The 11,204-nt window shown below is 57.3% G+C and overlaps 1 protein-coding gene across 2 annotated transcripts in view; it reads left to right on the forward strand.

Annotated features, from left to right (window-relative positions):
• The window catches only part of RBM19 (RNA binding motif protein 19), a 70,181-nt gene extending 59,730 nt beyond the window's left edge, over positions 1 to 10,451 (forward strand). For both annotated transcript variants that reach the window (XM_072024227.1, XM_038187366.2), the window contains 2 exons: positions 3,234 to 3,358; positions 10,069 to 10,451. In XM_072024227.1, the coding sequence (XP_071880328.1) occupies positions 3,234 to 3,325 (92 nt within the window). In that variant the 3' untranslated portion in view covers positions 3,326 to 3,358; positions 10,069 to 10,451. The remainder of the gene's footprint in view (positions 1 to 3,233; positions 3,359 to 10,068) is intronic.
• The last annotated feature ends 753 nt before the right edge of the window (positions 10,452 to 11,204 follow it).

Consider the following 11,204-nt stretch of genomic DNA (forward strand, 5'->3'; position numbering starts at 1 on the left):
TTTGTGGGGTTTTCAGGTCATTCTTCGTGCCTTTGTGGTGTTCCAGGAAGAAGCGAGGCCCCCGCTGCCAGCAGTGGGGTCGGTGATGCTGCCGGCTGGGATCCCACCGCCCAACCCCGACCGCTGTCTCCGAGCTCAGTAGCTCAGAGCTTAAATCTTTTTTCTCATTCCCAAGCACACCTCCTCTTCAGCCTCCGGCAGGAGGGTCTTATATGGCGAGGGAGAACCCCTCTTGGATTCTTTGGGGTTTCATGGCACCCCACGATGCCTTGTTAACGCGGGAGCTGATGCTGAGGGGTGGCTGCAGAGCCCACGAGGGTGTCAGGGAGGGCTGTGGATACAGGGACTTGTCTGCAGCAAGGTGGGGAGAGAAGCCCCAGGAAGGTTGGTCGGCTTTGGGGCCGCTAATCCAGCCTGTCCCATGGAGCAGGGACCGTGGCAAGCCCTGCATCGGGGTGGCTGCACCAATCCTGCCACCAGCAGCCTCTTTCCACCCTCATTTTATAGGACGCTGACCCCCGGGGGCCATAGTGCCAATCCCCTCGGGACAGCAGGGCGCACAGGCACCCTAAAACCCTTCAAACCATGGAGAGGAACGGATCCCATCTGCGCCCTGCACGCGTTGCAACCTCTGGGCTCCCCTCCAGCCCCCCAGCACCCCCTCCCCAACCTCGTCCCTCCCCGTGCTCACCTACAACCCTCGGCACCGCACGGATCCCCCCTCTCCTTGCATTTTTTTTCCCCCTTTTCCACCGAGCGACATCCGCAGCTGCGGCCACGAGCTCCAGCCCGGGGAAACGTCGGCGAGGAGCGAGGCGGCGCCGCCTCTCTCCCGGGAGCCCGCGCTCCGTGCAGGGAAGGTACGTGCTCCCAATCCAGCTAAATTGCTATCGACTTGTGTTCTCTGCGCTCCGCAAACATTTCGCTCAGCCGTCACCAGCGGGGCTGGCGGTCTCCCGCCAGGGCTAACTTGGGAAGCCAGCTGTGCCGGGCCGTTTTTTCCTGCTCTTTCCCATCGATCAAAGAATTAAATTGACAGATGGGGAATTTTGCGCCGAGCGCAAGGGGGAAAAAAAATAAAAAAGGGGAAGGGACGGCTTGGTTTTGTTCTCCGAGGGGTGGAGCGGGCGGTGAAACGGGGGGAGCCACCTCTGATTTGGGGTGGGAGAGGGCGAGGAAGAGGAGGGCAGCGAGGCGGGAGCGTGCACCCCCTGTCCCCTTGGGGTTTTGTAGGGGGAAGCCCTGCTCTGTGCTTGGCCTGGCCCTGCGGGGTGAAAGGGAAGGGAACGGGAAAGGGAAAGGAGTGGAAGGGGCTTCCCCAACCCCACAACCTTTCCCCCGTTGCTCCTCCTTCGCCCCGGCCCCCCGAAGCGGCTCCTTTTTCCTTTCGGCTGCGCTCCCACCCTCACCTCCCATCCTTTTGGGCTCTCTTTGTGTTTCCTTTTTTTTCCCTTTCTTTTTTTTATTTTTTTTTTTTTTACAGAGCATCTGTAACTAATGCAAACACATGCCGTAGCCAGAGAGTAAAACCCTGCAGGATTAGCGTGGCATCCGCAACCCTGCCACGTTCTAATCCCGTGGTAATCCCCCTCCCGGCCCACCCCCGCCGGCTTTGGCTATTGTTTAAAGGAAGCAAATGGGATCGTTAGCGGGCAAACCTTAACCAGCTTGGAGCAGCAGAACGGAAGTCGAACCAATTCGCTTCCCCACCCTCCTGGGTTTTGTTGGATTTCGTTTTATTTTCCTTTTCTCCTCCCCGTTAGGCAGGCGCCGGATCGCTCTCGGGGCTCCCCGGTGCTGGGGAGGGGCATTGGGGTTGGGGTTTTCCCCATACTGCTTCTGGGTCTGATGAGTTCAGGTGCTGTGGTTGAGGGGATTCACGGTCTCCTTCTTGGCTTGGGGTGGGTTTAGGGGTAGGAGCAGCTCTGATCCCAAATCTGGAGCCACCCAACCTCTTCCCATGCTCATGCTCTCCTAATAAACCCATACAGTGCGCCTGGGGTGTGATAGGGGCAGCCAGCAGACCCTACAAGGGGCATTTGGGGTCTGGTGCAGAAGGGCTGCAGGTGGAGAAACAAACCCAGAGCTGCCCCGGATTTGGGGAATTCGCACCTAACCCTATTCGCCTCCTAACCCTAAGCACGAGGACGGCCCGGGGAGCAGGAGCCTGGAGGGCAGAGTAAGGGGTAGGGTTGCCAGCGGGGTCTGCGCCTTCCTCCGGCCTCGACCGTCCCCGTTTTTGTGTTTTTTGGGTATCTCAGCGGGGCAGAGCCGAGCACCTCGGGTCTGGGGGGTGGCAGCCGGCGCCCCCTTCCCCTGCCCAGCCCCGCAGCCCCCGGCGGGGAGCGAGGCCGAGGCGGGCTCTGGCGCTCTGTCAAGGAATTAATTGAAAAATAAAAATCATTAGATGGGAACTCCAGAAATGCAAAACTGTTCCGAGCTGGGGGGGGGGGGCGGGGGGGAGAGGCAGAGGAGGGGGATGTGAGCTTTTGTCAGGTTAATTTCTTCTGTATTGATGTTTTGTGACATTTACTTGTTGTTTATCTCCCGCAGCAGCTGTAATACTAAAAGAAAATGCACAGCTTGTTCCATTTATTTATTTTACACCTTTTCTTCAGTCCTATGGTATGTTTGTTTGTTTGAGAAACCCAGCGAGGCTTTTGATGTCTGAAAGCAGGATTTAAACAGCTGTTCTCCATGTGCTTCTCGCGAGCCAGAGCCGCTGGCTGGGGAGCGCGGGGGGAGCGGGGGCTGCGCGGCGGCTCCTGCCGTGCCGCGGGGGCATTTCGTGCCCGGCGGAGACAAGGCAGTCCCCGGCCTCCCCGGCACAGGGGACAAATGGTTTCGGCGCCACAGGGGCTGGAAGCCCCCCGGGGGGGTTTGGGACCCGCTGTGGTGTCGGTGGTGGGGTGCGGAGAGGAGGTGTCCCTTCCCCGGGGAAGGGTGTGCGTGGCGGTGGCCGTGTGTCCGCATCCTGCCGTGCGTCTGGGGGGGCTTCTGTGAGTGTTTTTGGGTGTGGGGTGGGTGATTTGGGCTCCATGGGAAGGGTTTCGGCATCGCTGGCCTCCAGAAACGGCTTTGGAGTAAAGGTATGGGGATTTACTCCGTGGTAAACACCAGGGAAAGCTGGGGAGATGGAAACGGCAGCGCCGGGGGATGAGGAGGGCTGGAGCTGGTGGCGGTCATGCGTGGGCCTGGCTTGTGATCCTCGCCTTTCTTTTTCCTCTCCCCAGGTTCCCTGAAGAAGAGGAAACGCTCGGAGGTTTTGGGTGAAATCCTGGAGCAGCTGGAAGAGGAGGAGAGCAACAAAGACGAGGCCATCTAGCCCGTGTTCGGCAGCTGCCTGCCATCCGCCGAGGTGGGTACGGGGCACAGCTGGCCCTGCGGGACAAAACGCCTTGGTTGGAGGTGCCAGGAGGAGGAGAAGGCTCCTGGGAATATCCAGGGATGTGCTTGTGGGGCACAGCTCAGATCTGTGCTCAGTTCAGGCTCCAAGTGAGAGCACACGCTCACATTTCAGTGCACCGCACACCGTGTTGGCATTCCCTCGAGGGCTGGCGAGGTGCGAGTGGTCCCTTGCCCTCCGTGGGGCAGAACAGGGGGGCTGCTCCTCCTTGCCTCGCCACCTGAGATGGGCACGGGGCAAAAACAGCCAAAACAGTTCCCCCGCCTCCTTTTGAGACCCGTGGGCAGATCCTGCTGGGGTCAGGAGGGTCCGGAGGGCTCCGGTTTTCAGGGTGCTGCTCAGGCCGGGTGCCGAACGCATGGCAGTGACCGGGAACTCGGGGCTGTCCCCGTGCCATCGCCCTGTGCTCGCCCACGTGTGCCTGCGTGCGTGCTGCACATCAGTGCTGCCGAGGCTGTTTTCCTCCCGGCACCGTCTGCCTGTTGCTGCGAGGCGGTACCAATCCGCCTAGCAGTGGGATGCTCATCACCTCGCCTATTACCGGCCTTTGATAAACCCCCGGCACCGCTGGCTCCTGCCTAGCGAGCGCGTCTGGGCCCGGAGCCGACCAATAACCCCGCTAATGCATCCTCCTGCCTCGTGCCGTGGGCACAGGCACAGCACCGGGGCCCTCCCGAGGAAAGGGAAGGTGCTTGCGTGACCGCGGGAGCAATCCGAGCTGGGTTAAATCACTGCCTGCCGCACACGGCGAGTCGGGGTCTGGAGATAACGTTTGTTCCTGTGGAACAGCTCTGATTTAAGGATGCCTCCGCGTGGCCGTGCTGCCAGCACCTTCTCGAGACGCCAGGAGGAGGAAGGAGGGGATGGACGTGGCCTTTTGGGCACGTCCTGCCTGCCCTGCTCTCCCCTGGCTATTTGGCACAGCTTTGGGATGGTGTCTGCAAACCTCCCCCAGCTGGGCTCCTGGAGCCGGTGCTCCCTGCTCAAGTGCTCTGCTGCTTCCCAGCCCCAAAACGCCCCTTTCTAACCCCAAACATTGCCCCATTTCAGGGGAAACTGAGGCACACGTGGTGGAGCAGTGCCAGGAAAGGGGCTGTCGGCTGAAATAGCCACACGCCTAACGTGGAGTGAGGGAATCTTGGGTTTTGTTTGGTTTGTACCTTTTTTTTTTGCCCAGTGTTCCTGGTGGGGGTCCTGGGGTGGCACCAGGGGGGCGCAAAGCCTCAGGGTGAGTCTGTGATCAGCTCAGAGCAGGCGGCTCTGCATCTTCGGACGAGAATCAGGTCAGCTGATGGGGACGGATGGGAGGTGCGCAGCACCACCAGCAAACCAGCCCACGATCCATGGGAAAAAACGCTTCGAGCCAAAAGAAAAAAACAAATTTATATATATATCGATAGGTACAAGAGCAGGGGGGCAGGATCAGACAGCAAGGTGGCTCAGCACCCTGCAGGAAGGAGGAACAAACGTGCCCAGCTGGCCCCGGCTGCCCCGAGGACGGAGGAGCTGAGCGGGTCCCTTCCTACGTGTGGCCCCCAGCCCTCGATTAAAGCAGAGCTTCGCAGGGTTGCAGGTTGGGGTTGGATTTTCCCGTGTTTTTTTTTTTTTTCCTCTTTTTCCTCCCCTTATTGTCTTTTGTGGCGGGGCAGGTTCCTTGCTGAGCGTCTCTGAGGTCTGCAGCAGCGCCGAAAAGGATTAGCGCAAGCAGAGCATGTAGGCTTTAGAGAACAGAGCAGAGTTTGGTTTCAACATCTAATTCAATTTGTTCTGCCGAGATTGAAATATGAAATGGTTGCCAGTCAAACGTGCGGGGGGGGGGGAGGAGGGAGGAGAGGAGAGAGAGAGAGGGAGCCTTCTCAAATTTAAATTTTAATGAAAATTAATTTAACCCTTTGATGCGTCGTCCAACGCCTTATTGCCGTGGCTGGGCTCGGGCTGGAGGACGTCCACGAGGGGCTTCCTCCGCACCTTCAAACGTAATGAAGATTTCCTTCCTCCCTTAATGATACTTATCTCGCCGAGCAGTTTGACATTGGTTAATTTTTCAGGCAATTTGGTATCGAGGAAATCTGTTTGATGTGTGCGGGGGGGGGGGGGGGCTGTGTGTGTGTGTACAGATATCTGCCCGCACGTTCGTTATGGAAGTGCTGATGGCAGCGCCGGAGAGCGGCTGGAGTTAATTCCTGCTCCTCGAGCACAGCCTCGGCTCCTTTGTTACGTGGGAAGAATCCCACGTCCCGCACCCCAAAATTACAGCGGGTTTAACGGGAATTTTCCGAGAACGAGCGTCTAGCTGCTAATTAACTTGAATTAAACCAGAAGCCTCAGTAGGTCTGCGCAGAACTCATCACTCCCCGCTGCTTTTTTTTTTTTTTCTTTTTGGGATCCGAAACGATCCTAACGATAAAATAATGCAAACTCTGTAACTGTCCACGTAGTTATGGGAAATGGTCTCCCCTGGTCTTTAGCTTGTTTGGAGCTGGACGAGGACGCTGTTCCAAGGCAGCCTGTTTGCTGAATCGCAGGGCTTTGATGGAAAACCAGCTTTGCTTCGGTGCTGCCTGCTGGCAGAGGCCTCGAGGAGCTGTCAGCTCCCTGCAGAGAACCCCAAAGGGGCTGCGTGCTGCTTGTCCCCACTCCCAGGAGGGCACAGCAGCCCCGTGCCCGCATCCAGCTGGTTTCCTCCCTGCCTCCAGCTCTCCTCCTCTCCTCAGTCCTGCACCACCTTTACAAAAACCTTCCCCAAAGGCTGGCAGACGGAGCGGGACTCCAGGACTCGTTGCAGGAGGACAAGCAGCACGTCTCCCCGCCGCACGTTTCCCAGCCCTTCGCCAGCTGCGGGAGGAGCTGGGCTCTCCTGCGCCCTGCTTGCCGCCGGCTCCATCGCGAGCCCCTCTCCAGCTTGGCTGCCTCCTCGCCCGGCGCGCTGTCTGCCTTGGCTTGCTGAGCAAAACGTGGCAGGGAGCACACGGTAAAGGTTTGGGCTCTCCAAAACCCCTTTCAGCTGCTGCTCCCTCGGCAGAAGCAGTGCTGGGGCAGAGACCTCCCCGCGCTGCCTCGGTTTCCCCACTGCAGAGCTCCCCGCTCTGCGTGCAGGTGTGCTGCAAACTTTGCTACCTGGCAGCCAGGGCTTTGCTTTTGTTCAGCCCCTGATTTTCCTGCCTCCTTCTGTGGCCGATTGCAAACCTCTTTTCCCCTTCCTGCAGCCGGCACTCAAATATTTGCACCATGCCTACGGGCTCTGCCACCACCCGGGTGACTCCTGGTGCCTGGCCCCCCCTCGGAGGGGACAGCAGCAAGCCCAAATTGCCGTGGGGATGCTTCTTGTGGATGCTGCTGGAGATTTGCTGGGATTTGGGGAGCGTGGATTTCTCTCCTTAACGTTAAGCACATCTGCACCTTGTCCTGGGTCTCGCTGCTCCTTGCCCGGTTCCGTGTTCCCGAACAAGTCAGTGCCAAAAAAAAAAAAAAAAGGGGGCAGCGAGGAGCCCTGCCCAGCTCTCCTTCCTCCGGAGCTCGCTGCTGCGTGACACGGACACGCTGCCTCCTGTTTTCCCTAAATATATGCATTTGAGAGGGAGAGAAATCGCATGGCAGGGCTTGAGATTTCAGACTTAGCCATTCATGAATAATAATCAGGCTCAGTAATTCACAGTAAATGGGTATCCAAATTGGCTAATAAGGGAGGCTTTCACCCCAAACTGGAGCTAGGGAGAGAGGCAGAGAGAATATCAACAAACGTTGGCTGAGGCATATGTGTGCACGATGTGACCGGAATGGGTGAGATATGCAAAGCAGCCGGCGCAGGAGCGAGAGGCTCCGGCAGCGGGGTGAGGGAGCAGCCAGGAGAGAGATGGCCCAGGGCACCCCAAATCCCCTAAAGCTGGCTCTTGGTGGCCAGTGTCATCCCGTGGGACGGTTGGCACCCTGGGCTTGTGCAGGAGCACGGTCCTGCAGAGACCCCAGCGTGCCATGGTGCGTAATTTGTGCCACTTAATTAGGATCAGGGCGCAATTAGGATCAGGGCGCAATTAGGATCGGAGCGCTCTTGTAGGCTCAGGACCTTGCTGGTTCATTTTCTCCTCTGCAGCCTCTCGCCGTGGGCAGGCTTTGCCTCCTACCCTGCTGCTGGACCCAGGGGCTCTCAGAGAACGGGGTCAGTCCCTTCTCCCACCCGCACTGGGGCACGTGGGGAGCTCCGGGCTTTCCTGAGGGCTGCTTCAGGACCAGAGCAAAAGCAGCCAGCAAATTCCAGCAAGGTGGGTTTCAAACCTTTGCCTTTTTGCAGAGAGGTGCCTGGCTCCTGCCCGGAGGGAGGAGAAGCATGCTCATGAGCATCCCCAAATGGGTGAGATCCTTTTCTGAAAGTGGCTGAAGCACTCAAGGGTGTTGGTTCCAGGGTTGTGCCGCTGCTTTTTGGCCTTTTTGTCATCGTTGCCACACACATTTGGGATCTGCTCCACCTCCAGCAGCGCTGGACAGGGAAGAGTCCCCTGTCCTCGCTCATCCAGCACGGTCAGTCGAGGTGGGGGTTAGGTTTCCTATAAAGCATCAGCGCTTTATAGGAAAAACCTGCGCTGGGTTTTATGGCTCCTGGTGCTGAGAAGGAAGGGAACCACTGACAAAGAAAGAAAACAGAGGAATTGTGGCATTAAGATGGAGAAAGAATATTGAGAAGCACCTCTGCAGCTCTCTGGGTGCCTCGGTCCATAATTAGTGCTATTTAAGTCCGCATAATAGAGTCTCGAAACCCAGCCGCTGCCTGGTTAGGGGCAGGATGCCCCTCCGAGGCCCGGCTGCTGGCAGGCAGTGCTTTGCAGCTGCTAAATGACTTTTTAAATTGAGGAGAAACCCACAGCCACTTTTACAGGCCCCTCAGCTCGCTTATATAGGGCAGCACGATGGCTGGAGAGCTGAGTTACCAGGTACTGTGATCCCAGCGTCCTACAGCAAGGAACGGTGACGGACTCAAACCAAACCACAGAAACTCTTCCCGAAGGCAATTTTCCCCCTTGCCACCTCTGCCATGCCCCTCCCTGCTTTCCTCTCTCCCTTTCCTCCTGCTTAAACCTTTCCTTGTGGTCCGAAACCAGAGGTGGGATTCCGCAGGTGGAACGAGGACATCCTCATAAGCCACGGGAGATGGAGAGGCATGTGTGCTCTTGCCTCTCCAGCGACCCAAACCCCAGTGCCCTGGCTCTCTCGGGGGATATTTTGGAGCTGGTGGAGCCTGGCCTCAATCAGCATCGCAGGACAGCCCCGAGGCCGTCTCCCACCAGGCATCAGGCTGGGAATTCCCTGCTCAGCAGCTTTGCAGAGGCTCCACGTGCTGGGATGACGCCAGGGCTGTTCCTGGTTTTTGGGGCAGGTAGGGTGCTGTGCCTGGGAGGCGGTGCCCTGTTTTGGGGCAGTTTGCTCCCAAAGAGCCTCCAGGCAATCGCAGCCAGTCCTTGGCAGCCCAAAATGGCCGGGGCAGCCACCGCAGCGGTATCGGGGCTCACGTGGGTCGAGCCAAAATCCCCCCACAAGGGCAGGGGACGGTCCCGTGGGATCGGCCACATGGATCCTTCACCCACGGTCAGGGCAGCGAGTTCTGGTGGCACCTTGGGCAGAACTCAATTTTGCATTTTGTGGCCTGGTTTCTAACCAACGGAGTGGAAAACCCGTTAATTTCTCCTCTCCCTGGGGCTCCAGGCAGCTCGGTCCGTAGCAGGTCCCGGTCCCCGGAACGGGAGCAGCCAGGTTTGGGACAACCCCGCTGGCGTCCGAATTAATTAACCCAGCTGGTTTGGGCAGACAACGGGGTGGCAGGAAGGCAGAACCCACCCTATGGGCAATTTTTAAAACATTTCAGCAGGACTGATGAAAAACACCCACCTCTCAAATTCTTTTTGCATCCCCCAACAGGACGGCCGGGATGGATTCACCAGCGCTTGGCGGCCAAAAACCAGGGCAGGCGCTGCTCCTACTCGAAACTGACCCAAAAAAGGAAAAGTGGGCAGTTTTTCTGGGGGAAAATAAATATATATAGCCTCTGCGTTTCCGCTGCTGTGCCTCGAGTCCCTCGCAAGAGGCTGTGAGGCGCGGGGCGGCTGCAGGCAGGGGCGTTGGGCTTCGTTAGGATGCAGCCCTCAGATCCCCGCTCTCCCTCTGATGGCTGAGTGTGATTGACACTTACAAATTACCCAGCCAAAAGTGTCGAGTCTTTGACCCCTGAGTAACATCTTTGGCAAGCCTGAGATTTGCCAGCATTTTGTCATCTAATTACTACAAATCCCTTGAAAATTCGCTGCCTGGTGAATTTTTAATGCGGGACAATTTCAATGTGATGCAGCGCCCAGATGGGCACGCGCGCGTGCTCCTTCCGTCTGCCCCCCCCTCGCCTCTCCTCATTCCCTTTCTTCTTTCTCTCCTTTATTTTTCCAGCTCCCTCCCCCAGCCCTTTTGCTTACCTTCCTCAGCCCGGCAGCATCAGCACGTGTGGCTCCTGCCCTCCCCGGGCTCTGCGTCCCCCCGGGGGACCGGGCTGGGCGCCTGCATCCCCCCCAAACTCTCCCATCCCCATCCCCATCCGTGTAAATCAAACTCGAGCTGCGGTCTGTGTCTCGCCAGGGGTGACGGGTGGCTGCTGCACGCCATTCATTTTATTTCCCTCTTCTCAGGGCACTCGCTGATGGATGGAGAGGGAGGAAACCGCTGGATTTTCGGCGGCGAGCACACCTGTTGCCAGCTGAGTCTGCTCATCCCACAAAGCAGAGGGCTGGTTTTAGCCCTCAGCCTTTTAAACAGACCCTGAATTCGGAGCAGGAGGACGAGCTTGTGCCCCAGGATCTCCTCTGAAACCAGCAGCAGGTACGGGGCAGCAGCGGGACCCTCCCAAAGCAACACATTTTTTGGCACAGCGCCCCGGGGACACGGACGTTTGGCGCAAGGTCCCCCGCCGACCCTAAAGACTGCGGCAGAATTTGCTCTTAATCTTCGAATCAAATCGCGGTTTGTACATTAAAAGCCACGCGTATATTTTTAAAGAGTTTTCCAAAACTGACCGAAGCTGGGGTTTGTTTGGATTTGGTTTTGAATCCGCGCTCCCCACAGCCTGGCGGTTATTTCAGCCCGATAGGGAGATAAGCGTATTTTAGGAGCGAGGCCTGGGGTTTGCCGCATTCAGCTTTGTGCCTGTGTCATTTCTGTCCCTGCTCTTAGGCAATTGCCTCCCGTCTCTCCCTGCCTTGCTTTCAAAGGGAAAGAGGCTTTGCTTTTCAACCAGGGTACCGCTTTACATATGTACGCAGCTGATAAAGTATTTTCACTTCGCCCCTTTCCCCTCTGGGAATCGCTGTCTTACGGCAAAACTGTTTTGTCTGACAAGGACTGCAACAGATTACACGTGTTGGCTGCAAACACTGGGCCTTTTTTTTTTTTTTTTCTTTTTGAGAACCGCATACCTTAAAAAAAAAAAAATCCCTACAAAACCTCCCGGTCTCTCCAGTGCCACAGTGAGCTCTGCCTTCTGCCTGGTCTCCCCAAGAGCGAGGTACGAGCCTGGCATCCCGGGACTGGTGGCATAGCACCTCTCCAGGACATGTCCTGGTTGCTTTTCTCACGTGCCCAAATCTGCCACAGATGTCACAGTGTTGGTGTGGCCATAAATTTTGGCTGCAGTTTGGGTTGGGATATCCCGAGACCCCTCAGCACCAGAGTGACGATGCCCTCGTGCTGCTGAGGACCAAGCATTGAGTTTCACATAAATATTTGCTAGTAATTCCTTAGGAATTACAATTTTATATGTCACTGTTAG

This window comes from Anas platyrhynchos, chromosome 16, assembly GCF_047663525.1.
Source record: "Anas platyrhynchos isolate ZD024472 breed Pekin duck chromosome 16, IASCAAS_PekinDuck_T2T, whole genome shotgun sequence".
Classification (NCBI taxonomy): domain Eukaryota; kingdom Metazoa; phylum Chordata; class Aves; order Anseriformes; family Anatidae; genus Anas; species Anas platyrhynchos.